The sequence below is a fragment of the Mytilus edulis genome, chromosome 8 (genome assembly GCF_963676685.1).
Source record: "Mytilus edulis chromosome 8, xbMytEdul2.2, whole genome shotgun sequence".
Taxonomy (NCBI): Eukaryota; Metazoa; Mollusca; class Bivalvia; order Mytilida; family Mytilidae; genus Mytilus; species Mytilus edulis.
Window position 1 is genome coordinate 39719535 of NC_092351.1, and position 19450 is coordinate 39738984.

Below are 19450 nucleotides of genomic sequence, written 5' to 3' on the forward strand. Positions count from 1 at the left end.
GGATTTTGTTGTTCTCAATTACCACATTCGTATAATTTTACATGACATGCAGATAACATGTATTCTCATGTGAAATAAACCTATTCAGAAAATAGAAAAATCCATATAGCATACTGGCGTGTAATTATATTAAAATTTCTTATTGTTTTGGTGTGAAAACTTTGTCATCTTTGATAAAGACATAAGTGTTCAATGCATTAGATTAACTCTGAAACTAGATCGGTTGTAATTATTTTTGATAGTTGGCCTTCAAAGTTATCTTTGCAAAAGTGAAAATCTTAAGATAAAGGTCGAGCCAAGGACATTACAGTATAAGTGTATCTACGCCTAATGATACCAAAGATCGAAACTACACTTGTTTTGTGAACTATAATTGATCTTTCAACCGTTTAGGTAATTGCTGATCCTTTTGCCAAGTAAAACAAAATTCATTAACTCGTTTTATATGTCTGGTAGATTGATATTTAAGTAGACAGTCAGCATTCCCAGGGTATTATGTGTGCCCACATTACTGATCGACTTGATTTTGTACTTTTACAAAGCTAAATAAGCACATGGCCTTCTAAAGACAAAAAGAAAAAGCGTCTTGCTCAGTCTGTTTTTTTTTTATCTAAATTTTAGATATATTGATGGTATACTGTCAATTTAACCCTAATTTTAGCTTCAAACTCATATATCTCACTGACCTTGATGATACTACTAAAAGCAGAAGGTCAGCTTCATACTTGACATTTCCCTCAACATTTAGACAGGTAGGAAATTTTGAACTATAATCTCTGACAAACCTGATGATTTCAACTTTCCAATTGTTAACTTTCCATGTCTGATCATTCCCTTTGTTCGATTGTATCACAGTTAGTACGCTATGCCCGTGTATGTTAATATCACAGTAATTGCGTTATGCTCGTGCATATTCGCCCTAAACTGACCACATTAACACAAGCGTGCTCCTTGTATAAGAACTGATCTTACACAGTTATGTGAAAAAACGACCTGAATCGACACTTCATACGACTTACAGTTACAATTACAAATTATTTTTCTGATACGATGTTTGTCGATATGTCTACTTATAGCGACATGTGTTCGCAGTATTAGATCTTTAGATACCTGTATTGATGTTTGATCTGTATTTTACCGCATGTGTTTTATTCGCGATTTTCGCATATTGATTGAGTATGAATTCGCATAGCGGGTGATGATAGCGTAGCATGAGACAATTATCATATCGACATACAATGTCTTGCTCCTTTTAAAATTACCTGCTATTACCTCAGTTTCAGGTTGTTGTCCTAATGTTTCTCTTCAAACTCGTTGACGGGATTTGAACATCGTTGATTTACTGTCTCCTTAATTTATATTCAATTTTCCTTGTATGGCGACGCTACAATCCCGCAAGCAAGAGTTAAACCAATACAGTTCTAATAAACGTCGTACAATTAAAAATGAAAACCTGGGCGCGATTGTTTGTTGATGTATTTACACAACTCTGTGTGACCTCATGTGTGACATGATGAGAGGATTTGTTTAGTTTGGACAATTGTTTTATAAAAAAGATAATATAGTATATGATTGTTAAAAATTAAGATGGAAGATTGCAAATTTGGTGTCTTCATTTTCAGTAATAAAAAAATCTTTCGAACTTGCATTTTAAAAGAGTACACTTCAGGATTTCGAGATCATTCGCTGTCTTTGAAGACTTTTGCGTTTAACTTGAAAATAACCCCAAAAAATGAAAATTTTTAATTAATTGAAGACAATCGATTGGATATTTTTGTTTCATCCGGTCATTTTTACGTATAACCAATTTGAAATATTCAGATTAAAAAAATCTACCCAAAACATAGATTGACTTAGCTATGTCACAGCATATCAGGTTTTTTGGTTTGAGAAGCTCATCGGCATTTATTATACGTATTTAATTTGGTTTTCCAGCCATTACGATTCGAGCGACACTGATGAGAATTATGAAGGAGAAACGCACGTCATGTATCCAAAATTATATATTATTATATTAGTATTTTATGAACTTTTATATCTATATTCAACTTATGTATTTATATTTTAAGATGAAGACCTTCATATTCATGACATAAATAATGTGACAGTTAAGATAAAAGGTCCGTTCAAACAAGGAAACACAAGTGCGTTACCAGTACCAATCCTCCGTGTTAACCTTTCGGAGACAATGGAGCCAAATCAGGTATTGATAAATCATTATAATTAGAAATAATCTTGAGTGTTTTTCTGGATTAATTTTCACAAAGAATGTTTAAATCAAAGTTCAAAGTCGAAGATTTAGAAGAACTTAGCTATATGTGGAGCAGGATTTGCTTACCCTTCCGGAGCACCTGAGATCACCCCTAGTTTGTGGTGGGGTTCGTGTTGTTTATTCTTTAGTTTTTTATGTTGTGTTATGTGTACTATTGTTTGTCTGTTTGTCCTTATCATTTTTAGCCATGGCGTTGTCAGTTTAATGTCGATTTATGAGTTTGACTGTTCCTCTGGTATCTGTCGTCCCTCTTTTCATGACATTAAAGCGAGTTTGAACTTTAGTTTCTTAATAATTTCGTAATTTTTCAAGTCTTTTTAATTTACGTTCACCAAAACCAGATACTTACAATCATTTTTTTTTCTACATAACCAATTTTGATGTCAAAGAAATGTTAATATTAAGCCATCACTCAACTCAACATCATCTTATAAATAGCGCTTTGATCAATTTGTAAGGTAAAAAGTTGAAGACATCATCATTGTCAAAACATAAACACGACTGAGTGATAAACTTCAATCTAAAAATCATTGCACAGAGAGAAAAGAAATGTTGTTTTGTTGTTCATGTAGATTTAACTATGATTGGTTCATGTAGGTTTCAGACCATAAATAGTTTAACTGTTAAGCTACGTTTTGTTTTGGATCTAAAATTAAAGTCGGTTATTTCTCTCACTTCAATACTTTTATCTTTTTCTTTAGAAACATGTATAGAAATAAAATTAATAACGATGTTTATTGTTACTAATTTCAATATTATAAGGTTTCAAACGATGACATGGTTTCAAGAGTACATGCTAAATAAGTTGAGAAAGGTCTGTTGAAAAAAAAGTTCCTACCTTATTCAATATGTGGCACAAAATAGCCTAAAATATCAACTTTATCATAAAACATATAAATGGTCATAATTTGGTTCGTAAATGGGTCTTTTTCTCAAACCTTAATGCTAAATACATCAATTATTTCTATAAAAGAACATAATATTCTCCAAAGTAAGCCCATTACATTTTGTAAAAGTATGACGATTTTGTGCAAGTTTCCGACCTAAACGCGTTTGGAAAACCTTGGCCGCCATCTACGATCCAAAATGTTATGTAGCCAAAAGTTTCCAGTTTTAATATAGAATTCATCAGTATAAAAACTTTTTGGATCGTGATGGCGGCCAAGGTTAATTTTTCCAAAATACAATTAAAATTATTGAAAAAGAATACCAAAATTGACCTTAATATAGAAATATTGTTTATTTTTAGGGTAAAGCTTCATATATTATTTTTATCTTAATAGTATTATCACAAGTATTTCTATGTAAAACTTGTATTGTTTGGCCCTGTTTAAAGAAACATCCAAAATTTAGGGCCAATTTTAACTTTTCGTGAACCTTCTCTTTTAGTAAATAATGCACGTTTTCGTCATTAGGTGTTATTTCGTTACGGATATCTTTTCAGAGTTCGCAAGATCTGACTTTCATTTTGAAGAACATGGACAAGAACTTCTATGATGAAAATGACCTGACTGTTTATCAACATGACTTTAAAGTTCGTACAAGGTACCGTATTGCTTTTTCAAATTAAATAAACTTATCACATTATATGACCACATTATATCTCGCTCCTTTTAGAAATCATGCAATTCTTTCAGTTTTTGTTTGTTATCTTGATGTGTCTTCTAAAGTGAATTATGAAAATTAAACTTTTGTGAGCTTTTAATTAACATACAAAGTCCATATAAAGTTGACAAAAATGAACGTGATTAACCAACGGAACAAGTGAGAAACAACTGTCATATTTCTGAATTAGTTAATGAACTTTCAACGAAAAAAATGGTGGATTGAAACTAGTGTTATAGCTAGCCTATCCTCCCACTTGTATGACAATTGTAAACTATTGTTGAATATATTTCTTTAGATTATTTCCTTAGTTTTTCCGAACTCTGTTATTCCATTCTTATAATCTACTCAAGAAATTTACCTGTCATCAATTAAGTGAATAGAATTGAGAATGGAAATGGGAAATGTGTCAAAGAGACAACAACCCGACCATAGATTAGACAACAGCGCAAGGTCACCAACAGGTCTTCAATGCAGCGAGAAATTATTGGTTTAAAACAAAATTAAGCATACAAAATGAAGTAAGTTACTTTTTCAGGTGACCCATTGTCTGGTGTAGATTTTAACCTTAATCGAGATGAAAAGGTGCGTTTTTATATCAATATTTACATGGTCACTGTATATTTTCAATCGCTTCTCACATCTATTTGTAGAAATAGTAGCTTATTGTTTGAGACCAACTCAAATCACAGTATACCGTTGTACTATAGCGTACATGAACACGACCAACGAGTTATTCTTGCAGTCTTAGTGTTAGTTGGGGTTTACATTCTTATCATATTTGATGTAAGTATAAAAAGATAAGACAACATGAATATTTATGAACTTTAAAATGCACAAAAATATCAGCATTCACTTCAAAAGCTAACCAAACCTTTAAACATACGTATTCAGTAATATAACTTAGATTTCATATGCAACGTTTTTTTTTCTTTCCAAAAGTGACTAGTTCGTACTCATCCTTAATTTTATTCCATATGCAAGAGTTTCATTTCAATCAAGCAAGGGACCTACAATCCGCATCTGGAACCTAAATTTTAAAAATAAATAATTTTGTAACATTGATCTTGTACTCTATCATATTGACAACAAAATAAAATATCGGCTTTCACTTGAGTTATTTTCCGAAAATATTTTTTTAGTAAACACCGTCCAATAAATTTCACCTATTAACCCTTAAATCCATAGTTTTTTTTTTTAAATTGTTTCTAGGATAGATGTTTTATACTTATTTAATATTTTTATATCATATCTCCGTCTGAATCAATGTTATCCCAATAAGGCAATAAATTCTCAAACTACAGTCTGGCATCACCCCTCCCACCACGAAAAAAACAACCCCCAACTGTATAAGTGACCTTGAACTTTGATCTATTGAACCTAAATCAATAGACATCTTCCCATTCATTTTATATATTTCGTGTAGATAAGCTGAAATCTAATCAGGGAAAGGAAGCTCGAGTTACCTTCCGAAAATATTTTCTTAGTAAAGACCGTCCAATAAATTTCACCTAATAACCCTAAAATCCATAGGCTTTTTTTTTAATTGTTTCTAGGATAGATGTTTTATATTTATTTAATATTTTTATAATTTCCTGGTTATTCATTAACTTACAATCATAAAATATTTTATCTGCAGTTAGTACACAGAGCCATGGCAGCTCTTATTGGTTCCCTTGCGGCTATTGCAGTGCTTGCTCATTACGGAGAGGTAATTTATTTATCTTATTTACTGGAATTTCATGTGAATATATTTTCTTATAAATTCAACGTTTTAAAAGATATTGGTCGATTTTAAAAGAATCGTTTTTGTCAAATGTTGTCAAAGTCTTTAAAATAACATTATGTATTTTAATATAAAAAAGAAGATGTGGTATAATTGCCAATGAGACAACTGTCCACAAGAGACCAAAATGACACAGACATTAACAACTATAGGTCACCGCATGGCCTTCAACAATGAGCAAAGCCCAGACCGCATAGTCCGCTATAAAAGGCCCGAAATGACAATGTAAAACAATTCAAACGAGAAAACTAACTGCCTTATTAATGTAAGAATTTGAAAGAAAAGCAAATATGTAACACATAAACAAATAGTATTCTCCTCTTTTTCTTCCATTAATTTGCATTCCATTTCTAGTGTATAATCTTAATCATAATTATTTGAGGAATACGCTTTTGAAATAAGATAAAAATTCATAATAGAACAATATTATGATTATTTATTACGTAACTATTATTATAGAGACCCGATTTAAACACCATAATCAGTTGGATTGATATGGAAACATTAATGTTGCTGTTCGGTATGATGATACTGGTGTCAATATTCTCAGAAACTGGCTTCTTTGATTTCTTCGCCCTAAAAGTAAGTTTAAACATTATTGTTGAAAAAATGAAAATAAGACTAAAGTAGAGCTTTTAAAAACTATCTTTAATCAGGTACGCCTAACGTCATTTTTAAATGCCAAGAAGATGTGGCATGATTTCCAATAAAACAGTTTTCCAACTTAGATGTAGTGGCACATCATCTGTTCAGCTACCTAATTTAATTTTCAGTTGCATTGAGATTATTTATTGTTTTTACAACTGACAACAAGAAAAAAATCAAACATCGTAGATAGTTGCATGTCAGTTCTGTGTCAATAATATCAAAATCAACACAAATACAAGAACGATCAGTACTATTGTACATACAATATCATTATGACAAGTCCTCTTTTTACTGAAGGACGCTCATTATGTTCTAAAAATCCTCCATAAAAATTAGCGCAATCCATGAGATATGTGGCTTAAATCAGGCCACAACTTTCGACATACACAGGAAAAATTAAACTTGGATGTCAAACATTGCTTTAAGGTTTGTGATAATATGTCGTATAAGTTTTTAGTTTCAGATTTTTAAAAAAAAATTACAATAGCTATTAGGTACATAAGTAGTGATGTCTCGTTTTATGCATGTATAACACATAAATTTTAAATTCTTATTGACAGGCATACAAAACAGCAAAGGGGAAAATATGGCCACTAATTACTTTGTTGTGTGCATTCAGTGCCATAGTATCTGCTTTCCTGGACAATGTCACAACTATTTTACTGTTGACACCAGTGACGATACGGTATATATAACACAGTAAAATATAAAACAAAAGAAATAGCACTCGGCATTTACTGATTTCATTAAAGGCAAGTAGAAACTTAACGAAAAGAAAAACAATTATAAGAATGTGAAACATGACTTTCAAATGCCTTACGATTTGAATCACTATAGCAGAATTGGAATTCTGAAAATAAATTGTGCTTGTAATGAAAGACATTGTTGAAGAAAAAAAAATGTATTAAGTAACGATGATACGTGCGTTCTTTCTCAACAAATAGACGACATGTGAGGGGAATAAGTTCTATGTTATGTTCTTTTACTCTGTTAATAAAGTAATAACCATACTAAAATTGTATTCCTGTACATATAAAAGAACGTGTTAAGTAATATATATATATTGAATGACGAAAATTAAAATTGAATTGAAAGTAAGTACTTCAATGGAGTTCAATATCATTTCAAAAAATTTGAATCATCCGGATTTTTTAATCTTTATATATGTAACACTCAGAAACGTGTCCTCCCCACAAACGTGTCCGATTACCCCAATCGTGTCTACATTGACGTCACTGAACTGCAAGAACATGTCTAGGTGTCAAAGGGCGCCAAAGCTTGTCATTTGTATAAACGCCCAAACGTGTCCATTTTTTAATAGACACACAAACGTGTCCCATCCCCCAAACGTGTCCATATCAAGCTTTTTATTTTATTGGAACTATCATTCGTGTTCATATTATATAAACGTAGGTTATTTGCGACTATTGATTTTTGTATATATTGTTATTATTATCATATACTTATTTTATGATTTTTTACTATTTCATTAAAAAATAAAAATAAATTACTTAAATTCTTTTTCTCTGCGCATTAAAATCTTTGTAGCATTTCACTCTTTATCATGTGCCATAAGTTGTATTTTGGAAGGCTTTTTTTTTTTTTAAATTTCCGCAACTTTTATTTGAAACGGCCTCTATATTACATAACATACATTGATTTAGTTTCTTACTGAAGTCATTCGAAAACAAATCGGTCTTTACTCGCATCTTTTTTTTGGACTAAAATCCCAACTAGTGGTGGTCCCAAATAACCGTAAAAATTAAGGCTCAATTTTAAATTCCCGGTATGATAATATCGTTAATATGATTTGGTTTAAATAACGAATGAAATATTTGGTATTGGACGTTATGTCTCTTGTTCGTGTGTCTTTAGTGATACTTCTAACTTAAATTTTATAAAAAATCAGAACTGTTAAATAAAAAAGGAGGTCCGGCAATAAAACTGAAAGCCCACCGTGCAATATTCTGATTAATATAAAAGGCATCATAGGAGTTAATTAGTATAAAATAATTTACATATTAATTCAACTGTACTAAAATTATTTGTATGTTCTCTCTAACCTAAATGAGCATGAAATACTTGCAACTGGTCAATAAGCAAAATCAGTCAAAAGTTAATTCATGTTACATATTAAATTTTCAGTAATGATAATCATTAACAACCGGCATTGAACAAACTAACTAATAAATGATCACTTCATCAACTGTGTCCCGCGTCATAGAATAGCCTTGAACGTTATTGATGTCGCGTTTAGGATCTGTATTAGCGCTAAATGACGCGAAACGTTCGGGCGTTTAAAAATGGACACGTTTGGGCGAATAACAATCTTCGGACACGTTTGGGGTAATGAATCGGACACGTTTGGGGAATAATGAATATTACGGACACGTTTAGGGAGAATAGACACGTTTGGGGAAATCGGACACGTTTGGGGGAATCGGACACGTTTGGGGGGAAGGTTACGTTTGGGAGTGTTACATATATAAACGTTGCATGCATAAAAAAAATTGAGTTAAAATCTTATTTGATACAAAAGTAATACACGTTTTCATTTGTTTACAGTTTATGTGAAGTATTAAATCTAGATCCTAAGAAGATTTTGATAGCTGAGGTACTTTTCTCAAATATAGGTGGCACAGCAACAGGTATAGGAGATCCACCGAATGTTATTATAGTCTCAACTCCAGACTTCAAACCATACAAGGTCAGTTTTGAACACTTATATAGGTAGTTTATATATAACTCATCAGACGTTCATTTGAAATAAAACTCTTATGTGTGCGTGTTATGTATTTGATGCATAAATAATTAAAAATGTTTCGATAGTAAACCACTGTACCCATAAAGTTGTCGAATATTAGCAAATTATGAATCTTCTTCCTAACCAAACGATCTAGAAGTACTTACACTCAATTTTTCATTCACCAACCAATATTTGTAAATGGCTGATCTTGTCAAGGATCTGAGTCATAGCATGTTTATGACATTTATGCACTTAAGACACTAGACTATATTATCATCATTCATAGGAAAAAATAACATTATGAACTGCTTCTATTCATAATGTTTTATTTGAATGTTTTGATTTCAGTTCGCTTTGTTAACATAAAAATAAATTAACTAAAATATCGAATTAAGGAAAATTCGAAACGAAAAGTCCCTTATCAAATGACAAAATCAAAAGCTCAAACATAAAAAAAATGGAAAACCCCTGTCATATTCGTGACTTGTTACTTATGTAGTAAATGGTTGATTAGACCTGGTTTTACAGCTAAACCTCTCACATGCATGACAATCGCATTAAATTTCTAGTATAAATTTTTATAATATCTTTATCATAATTGACTATAGTATGACTTTTGAAAAATTATAAATCAAAATGGAATATCATCATAGTCATGAATCACAAATGATCAAAATTAACACATTAGTGTAGGTAACTGTTGATCAATTATAACATAAGAATGGATCATAAGTAATTAATAAACATTATATGGGGTCTCTGTTGATCAATTAGAACCCTCTGTACAAAAAGAGCAATTTATAATTACTAGAGTTGAGAATGGAAATTGGGAATATATCACAGAGTACATTTATGAATACTGAATATTGATCTTTAAGAATATTGGCCATGGAGGAAGAAGCTCATTAACGAATATTCAAATCCTTTATACGTATACTGTGCTTGATTGTTGTAATTTACGAGATTTCTACACGTGAATTTAACAATACTGACGTCTTGAGCGTTATGGTTTCACCGGGACAAATGAACCTTTCCGAGAACCGAAGTTTATTTTTCTGAAAAATTTATCAATAAAAAGACTAATAAGTACTTCGAATACCAAGTGCGTTTGCGACTTCAACTTCACAAAATTAAAGTTATCTTTTCCCATATAGGATTGAGTTAAATTAATTTTGCAGTTAGGTACTCTTTGAGATGTATTTTTCTCTCTGATGCATTTCTTATATGACATTTTTAGTCTTTCAGCAAAAAACGTAAATACAACATATGAATATGTTTGCAGGATACAGATTTTAGTATGTTCACATTACACATGTTCCCTGGAATAATTCTAGTTTCCTTTGTTGGTTACGGTGTCATGAGATTGTTTTATACTAAAATGGATTCACTTGAAAATCCTGAACCAATTGATGTTGCAGGTAAGATAGATATAAACAATTGATATATTTTCTACTTGTAGATGTTTGAACTAATTCGGGAATAGGACTTGCTTAAACTTAAAATCAAATTCATTATTAACTTTAAACCAGTGCAAACAAATGGCTTATTACAAACATTATTAACAATATGTATTAACAACAAAAGGTGACGTCAGAAATTTCAAGATTTCAAAAGATCTTTAAAATAAATTGTTTCTTAATTCTAAAAGGGACACAATAAAGGATTAGACAACTTCAATTTCGTCCAATTCAATGTCTATTCTTGAATCTTACCCTGCTTGTACAAGAGACAATGTCCTTCTTTTTCGTACTGTACTTATATTTTGTATTATTCTTGACAAAGTATTTATGTATGTTAATTTCTTAAATTCGATTTAGAAATGAGACACGAGATAAATGTATGGAGAAGAGCAGCAGCCCGTGTCAACATTGCCTCTAGAGAGGAAAGCATAATGAAAGCACTGTTTCTACAAAAAGCTACAGAGAAAGAAAATGCATTGATACGACTGATGTATAATATGAGGTAATTGTGACGTCACTTTGGGCGTTGCATTGACTATGGCTAACAGGGCTGTGATTTTGTACTGTATTCGTTTTTATAGTATAGCTAGTCCCCACTTCAGTGTAATCATGTATATTAATTATATAGTCATTTTATACAATTTCCTGTTTGCAAAACTAAGTATTATTCTTGATAATAATGATGTTTTTTGTCCCAGGCGGATAACCCTGGCCTCACAACGTTTTGGAACTTTTGGTCCTCGGCGATCTTCAACTTTGTAGTTGTTATGGCTTTCAAACTTTTTACATCTGAGCATAGTTTTGTGTGGACGTAGCGCGCGTCTGGCGTATTCAAACATTTGTTAACCTGTTATCTTTTGACGGCTATTATTCGTTTGTTTCTCTGTCCTATATTTTCTCCCATTTATCTGTTTATTTATTGTAACCCTGTCGAGTAATGTTGTCATTTTATTGTTATAATTAACACTGCCATCAAAGCGGGGGGTTTGGCATGCCACAAAACCCGCCATTTGTTTCATCAAATACCCTGTACCAAGTCAGGAAAATGGCCATTGTTACATTATAGTTCGTTTCTGTGAGTGTTACATTTCGTCGTTGTGTCTCTGTTGTGTCGTAGTTATCTTATATTTGATACGTTTCCCTCAGTTTTAGTTTGTAACCCAGATTTGTAGATTCTCTATCGATTGATGAACTTTGAACAGCGGTATACTACTGTTGCCTTTATTCATCGTTGCGCATTCCTTATTCGTTTGATTCTGAGCTTTTGTAAACATTTTTTTTCTTCAGTTTAATGAATTTTCAGAACACAGACAAAATGAGCTTATGAATTACAGTAAATGTTAACAAATAACAGGTTTTTTTAATAATAAATTTTAAAAAAAGATATTGTTATGTTGATCAAAGTAGGACCAACAATCCAATAAACTGTTCATCTCAGGTTTTTGACTCTGCCAAAGTATTTTGACACCAAAAAACTATAATTTTTTTCTATTCTTGTTTTCCAACTCGCGCGGTGCTCTCATTTTCCAGACAATTGAGGTTGTGACTTGCTTGTGATATTTGATATATAGAGAATAATACATGGCAAAATCCATATCATATGTCGTATCATCCCGAGACACCAATATCAGCCTATAGGCCCGAGGGATTATAATGGTTGAGGGTGATACGGCATGTGATACGGATTTTGCCATGTTTTATATGCTTTATCATCTATTTCAACAGGAGAGTTATATTATATGAACTGTTTTCTAATCCATAGCACTGGGTTGCCTTCAGTTCTACTTTTGTCTTCTTTTAAAAGCCTTAACAGAACTGCTCAATTACTTATCCAAAGCACCTTATTTACCTTACAATTTACGTGCTGTTGTTTTAAAAATATTTTGTTTATTATTGTATTTTGTTGTGTGTCTTGTATTTCTTATAGTTGCATTTAGTGTGCCAAAAAATATGAAAACTTGACGTTCGTGACGTCACATGTACAAACCAAACAATGACGTTATTCAATGAATTGCGTAACGCCCGAATGACCGTTCTATTGGACCTATTTTTGAGGAATAACATTTCTTATAATTAAGCTTACATAAAAAAAAAACTGACTATGGAAAAAAAATAGGGGTATGATAAAGGGTAAAGGTATGATAAAGGGTAGGGGTGTGATAAAGGGTGCACATCAAAGTTGCGCGATATGAATTAAACAGCAGGCTATTTATCAAATATTCAAAACTACTGTATTTACTACTAAACATATGAAAAATGAATGTTCACAATCGTGATAATGGATTTATTGTAATTTCTCATTTATATCATCATTATAGAAATACAAAACAGACCAATTTCGAACAAAATGTATCAGAATTAGAGAGAAAGGTAAGCCTGATATCATTTTTATTATTGTTCAAGTGAAACATTTTATTTTGAAGTCAGTTAATCTTTTAACATTACAAAACAAGTCACATTGGTATAAATATAGTGCAATCAAATTATAATACCTTTGAACTGATTTTAAATATTGCATGATTTTATTTATATTTCAGTATTACATAACGGATCATTGGTTACTAGTTAAATGTACCCTAGTCCTGTTTGTGGTCATTATCTTCTTTTTCCTTCATTCGTTTATAAATGGTGTTTACATTAGTCTTGGTGAGTAAGTCCTGCTTACAGCACCATTTGCACTATTCTCTTCACTCTACATGTTCCTCGAACCAAAGAGAAGCCTGAAAATCCACCTCAATCCATATTTTTAACTGAACCCCTTAACTCCTCTTATGATGTTGGTAAATTATTCTTCTTATATAGTCAATATAATGCCTGATGATTTGAATGTTCCTTAATAAAATAAAAAAATAACATTTTTGAAAATGTACGATATCCGAAAGTTGTGTTTCGTGAAAACAGTGTCGGGAATTGTCAATGTAAGTCAAATAGATTTCAGTGGCCGAAAATGCATTTTATCAAGTATACCACTATGAAAGTTCTATATCGTATCTCTATTCATAATTTGCTTAATCATATATCATATCATAATCAAGAAATAGTTTATTAATGAGAACCATGTTTTTCTCTATCGATTTATGAGTTTCGAACAGTGGTATACTACTGTTGCCTTTATTTAACACAATTTGTTATAGTAAATCTCTTTCAAATGAATTGAATCTTTTCCGTATCCCCCCTCGGATCTAGATGTTATAATTCAAATCAAGCTCTTTTTTACTGCTCTTTCAGGCTGGATTGCTGTTGTTGGAGCTATAATTTTAATGATCTTGGCTGACATTAAGGAATTAGAAAATATCTTCCACAGAGTTGAATGGGCAACGCTTATTTTCTTTGCTGCTTTATTTGTCCTCATGGAAGTAAGTACTTCAAAATCATTTTTAAAAATGTATCTCGTGTTTCTATCTAGAAAAAAAAAAACATTTTTTCCTCTGGGACTTTGGTACTAAAATGATGTAACTAGCAATCGTGTTTTATTTTGTCCATTGACTTCATTTTAAAATAACGTGTCTGTTCTCAATATTTTTAACATATGGATTTTGTTTATAACCATAGTTAACAACTCCTATAATATACGAAACATGGTTAGATAATTCAAAACATAAGTTTTTAGGTATATATAAGCGTCATCAATGTCTGATTGATTATATAGGTGAAAGTGCTCATTTACTTCTATCAAATTTTCTGTTAGAAGATATATTAGTCAATCTACAAATAAGATGATTGCACTTGAGACAACTATGTACCAGTGTTCAATTGATGCAAGCAACTGTTAACCACGTCCGACCTTTCACAATGAGCAAAACCAAACCTGTATAGTGCGCTATAAGTAACCACTACATGTAAAACACTTTATACGAGAAAAGTCTGTCACGGCATTGTCGTCCGTTTGATGAGTTTTGAATGACACCTTGTAATATCCCGCTTCTTTTCATATCCCTAAATGATTGAAATCATATGTTGGATACCATATTAAAACACATATGCTTTTCCTACGCTAACCAAGTGAAATTAATTCTTGTATAGGCACTGAAAGAATTAGGTTTGATTGATGAAATCGGCAAAGCAGTTGGAGAAATAATTGGTAATGCTGGTGACAAAAAGTTATTGGTTGCAGTTTTGTTAATTCTATGGGTATCTGCATTCGCGTCAAGTTTCATAGACAATATTCCATATACAACAGCAATGGTAATATATTATATGTAAATCATAAAAAACAAATCATGTTAACCGGGCTCCTTTGACGTACAAAAAGTTAGACACAAATGTATACTGTGACATGTTGAAATGAATACTCTTGTATCACTTTTAGTAATACATCCTATATGATAAAGTATGCTTTTTTGCATACTTATAAATTTTTAATTCCATATATGCGTTTACAGGAAAAAATATATAAATATATGCAGTTTGTTTTCACCTAATAACATTAACGTTTACCAATTTTACAAACCAAATGCGTATTCGACAACAAATGTCTCTTTGGGCAGTGATGTAGAAAATGGTGGATTGAACCTAGTTTTATAGCTAGCTTAACCTCTCACTTGTATGTCAGTCGCATCAAATTACATTATATTGACAACGATGCATGAACAAAATCAACAGATTTTCTATTACTAAGTATGGTTTGACATGAGCTTATTAGTAATTTCTATCTTTGAGATGACTTTCTTTCTGTGTTCGATGTATATCTATGTTTAAAATGATTATTTGTGCTCTATTCATATATAAACATATATTTCTTGATACTGTTATAATGAAACGCATATCATAAATGTTAACTTTGTATTGAAATAACGGTTGTTCATTAATTTACTTCAGACAAAATACTTGCCATGTAGTATTAGGATCTTTTTGTTCATTTGATTCTTTCGATTTCATTAGATACCAGTTTTAGTTCAGCTTACAGAAAATGAACAGGTTCCTATACTTCCTATGATACTAGCATTGGCATTTGGTGCTTGTCTCGGAGGTAATGTAGCAATGTGTGTTATGTAGTGTAGTTTTAAGAACAGTAGAACAGATTATTTAAATAGAACAATCTACACAAAATAAAACTAACTTAACACATCTGATCGATGAAACATCATAACACACTTACTTAAAATTGTCTCATTTTAATTTTTACATTGCAATATGAATATTGTGTATTGATTCATGACACAGAATCGTTCTGGATGAAACCTAAAAAATAAGAACAGAGCTTTCTCTTTCATCATTTGATATAAGTGTCACTGAAACGCGCGTCTGGCATACTAAATTATAATCCTGGTACTTTTGATAACTATCATCAATATGATATAAAACAAGTAATATCAAAACATTCCATCGATACATACTTAAAATAGTCTTAATTATTTGCCGAATAAATGCAAAATTTTACCTAACAATTGATTCAAATGTGTTACCAACTTCTATACAGAGATCTTTAATAGAGTCGACTATTGTATGAATTCCGTAATTACCTTTCTCGCTATATACGATGGCAAGGATTTTTTGAATAAATGATAAAGCTTTATTATGTCATTAACCACACTTAAAACTACACAAACTTTAAATTTTAAATCAATTCGGTGGTATTAAAAAATTTCAGCAAATGCAACAAAGAAATTAATAAAATATATTATAAAATTGAAAACATATGTTTATCACTATGTATATGTTGTTGTAACTTTATGTTGTTGATTATGTTAATAGGAAATGGAACATTAATTGGAGCCTCTGCCAATGTTGTATGTGCAGGAATAGCAGACCAACATGGATATGGATTCTCTTTCTGGGAATTTTTCAAGTAAATATATATTTCACAATATTCATAAACCTTCTAAAATATAGATGGCATGATAGATTAAAACTAAGATTGCGGTTGTAATGCCATAGAAGATCTGCATAATATATATTCTATATTACTGAGAATCAACAAAAAGTAGTCGAAATAATTCTGTTTGTATCTAAATTAAGGTTACAGTAGTTTACCGGTGTTGAAATATTAAAAATCGATTAAGAAGAGACATATCAAGGCAACTTAACATCAACTGAGAAAATCGCATAAACTGTAAAATATCAATCTAAATGTGACAGATGAGCATTTCGACAAATATTAATCTGAAATGATACTCGATTCATAGATATATTGTAATTTCAAAATATTATACAAATGTTGAAAAGTGGATCAAAACAAAAGAACCTAATGTATGGCCAAATTCGGACAAGCCATCAAATCGAGGAGTAAGCTCGGGTAAGCGTAACTTAGTTTTGAAACCACTAAAACGTCGATCAACGATGAAAAAACAAAAAAACACTCCAATTACACAGCAGCCTAACAACATAAGTAAAACGGGTTTGTTCAAGGGCCAGCTGAAGCACACCGCCTGGTGCAGGATTGTCTCCCTATGTTGAAGACCCATTGGTTGCATTTGGGTTGTATTCTGCTCTTTGGTCGGGGTTTTGGCTCTTTGACACATTCCTCATTTTCATTCTCAATTCTATCTGTAAAACATCTGCAATTCTTTCGAACGTATTTATTCAAGAAAAGTAATAAATTGAAGTGTTTTTTTAATGCTTAGTGCTAGTAATCTTCATTATTAAGATTTGCTATTTTTTTCAATGTTATGTTTTAACTAAATTGGAATAAGCCATTTTTGTTTTATCGTATCTATTTATAATAAGAAATTTAGAAGCATTCACATCAAACTATAAACGTGTTCAAGAAAGATAGAAAAAGGAGAGCAAGAAGCCATTCCTGTCGTATTTCTCGACAGTTTCGTCTTGAGAGGGTTAACTAGCTTTAAAACCAGATTTTAATCAACCATCTTCTACTTCATGAAATGCATGTATCAAGTAAGGACTGTGATCGTTGTTTTCCATTCGTTTTATATATTTTAGCTTTGATTTGTTTTTCATTTTATAAAGGACTTTTCATTTTGAATATACATTGGTTTTTGCGATTTTTGTTATTTTACTTTTTTCTTTGACTCTTAAATTCATTACATACAATCATTTTTTCAGGGTTGGATTTCCAATGATGGTTGTATCAAATATTGTAGCAATGGGATATCTACTCCTTTTCCATGTCGCTATTGAATGGCATCCAAGTGTACAGGATCAATTAAAATAAGTGTTGACTATTCATTTTTATCAAATGAATGTTGACAATAAAGATGTTACATACCAATCTGACAGTTGAACACATGGTTGTTAAACCATAACTGTGGTAATATATGAGAATATTTGTACTTAGCATCACTCCTGTGTTATAGTGAATTTCTAGTAAAAGGTTTGCTTTTGCTGGAAAAATAGAAACAAGTTTTTATCGTTAATCATATGTTATTTTGAATTTGTCAAATATTGCCATTTCTTTATTGCAAACCAAGCAAAAGTTATTTATATCTCATTTGTAATGCTTATTCTCCCAATTTGTCATTCTATTACTTTGTTTGAAGTTTTACTTCGAATTATTTACAAGAATGAACACATGAGCGAATACGTAATTCAGTTTACTAAGTTTTACCAAAGTTTCACATGCATCATAGTGAGACACAATTAAATAAAACATTGTTTAACATCTTAATGAGGGTTGTTCTTTTCCTTGAGGAAAAAGTATGACTTACAAATGTATCATGTGATATGATTGATTGTGTCTTTATGTAGATATACATAAAACAGTAAAAATAATAACTAATTTATTTTCGTATTACAATGAACTTGACAATGTTATATCAAATAGTGCTATTCTTGTTTTTGTTTTTGTAACTTTTTTGTTATCTTATGTTATTATTACTTTGAGATTAAAATGTGATTATTTCAAGGATCCATATGGCAACAAAGTTCATCAGTCTCAATATCATTAATTTATCGGTTGATATTTATGCTAATATTGACACGATACTACTATAAATATTTAGAAATTTTGATTTTGATGTTTCGGAGTTAATATTTTTATTATTTTTATTATATATCAGTATCTTGCTACAGTAGTAACTATTCACTTGTATACAAGAAATTAACACAAAAAACGTGATATTTAGAGTAAATTGAGAATTGACTTTTTGTTTGTTAAAATAATATGTATAATGTCTTTTATTCTATTCTTGATCAGATTCTGTGAATCTTTCAAAAACCGAACCGAGAATATACCATAGAAGTTGTTGCTTATGTTTCCATTTTACTGTTTTGAATAAAAGCATCATGAGGTTTATACTTGGTGTTTCTTGATTTTGACACAATATTATTTAGTGGTACTCATACATCTGATAGTAAAGGATAATGTCTTTTCTAATTCCTAGGTAAAAATATGAGGCGGTAATTTGGCAGACATTATTTGTCCACAACCAATAAAAAAGGTTCTACTATTCTTTTTAATCCGACTATTTTACATCATTGGCTTTCACATTTTATGGTTTTAATGTTTCTGATCAAGGTTTACCGAGAAAAGAAGTTTTGGCCGCATCAACTCTATTACATGTTATTTTCATTTTAAGCACTGAGTCGATACAGTTGTTGGTGGTCTGTACAACTCCGGTGTATCATCGGCTCAGTGGTCATTGCTTTGCTTCTGACACGGTTAACAACATGCAATTATTGTGACAGTCATGGATAACTTTAAATTGTTATCAAAGGTACCACGATTATAATTTAATACACCAGACACGCGTTTCGTCTATATAAGACTCATCAGTGACGCTCAGATAAAAAAGTTATCAAGCCAAACAAGTATAAAGTTGAAGAGCATTGAGAACCCAAAATTCCAAAAAGTTGACCCAAATACGGCTAAGGTAATATATTCCTAGGATAAGAAAATCAATAGTTTTTCGAAAAAATCAAAGTTTTGTAACAGGAAATTTATACAAATGACCATATAATTAAAACTATAAGATTTCAAACTCCTTTACACAAAGTCGTTCTATTTGGCCTGTTCAACAATTTATTTGATTCCA

General features: G+C 31.0%; 1 protein-coding gene across 1 annotated transcript in view; it reads left to right on the forward strand.

Moving 5' to 3' along the window:
• The window catches only part of LOC139485531 (P protein-like), a 34337-nt gene extending 15626 nt beyond the window's left edge, over positions 1–18711 (forward strand). The window contains exons 5-20 of the mRNA XM_071270078.1: positions 2070–2203; positions 3717–3817; positions 4531–4663; positions 5517–5588; positions 6123–6245; positions 6872–6996; positions 8877–9018; positions 10340–10475; positions 10875–11019; positions 12836–12887; positions 13055–13163; positions 13746–13873; positions 14541–14702; positions 15399–15486; positions 16212–16305; positions 17523–18711. Of these exons, the coding sequence (XP_071126179.1) occupies positions 2070–2203; positions 3717–3817; positions 4531–4663; positions 5517–5588; positions 6123–6245; positions 6872–6996; positions 8877–9018; positions 10340–10475; positions 10875–11019; positions 12836–12887; positions 13055–13163; positions 13746–13873; positions 14541–14702; positions 15399–15486; positions 16212–16305; positions 17523–17631 (1853 nt within the window). The 3' untranslated portion in view covers positions 17632–18711. The remainder of the gene's footprint in view (positions 1–2069; positions 2204–3716; positions 3818–4530; positions 4664–5516; positions 5589–6122; positions 6246–6871; positions 6997–8876; positions 9019–10339; positions 10476–10874; positions 11020–12835; positions 12888–13054; positions 13164–13745; positions 13874–14540; positions 14703–15398; positions 15487–16211; positions 16306–17522) is intronic.
• Positions 18712–19450: the final 739 nt, after the last annotated feature.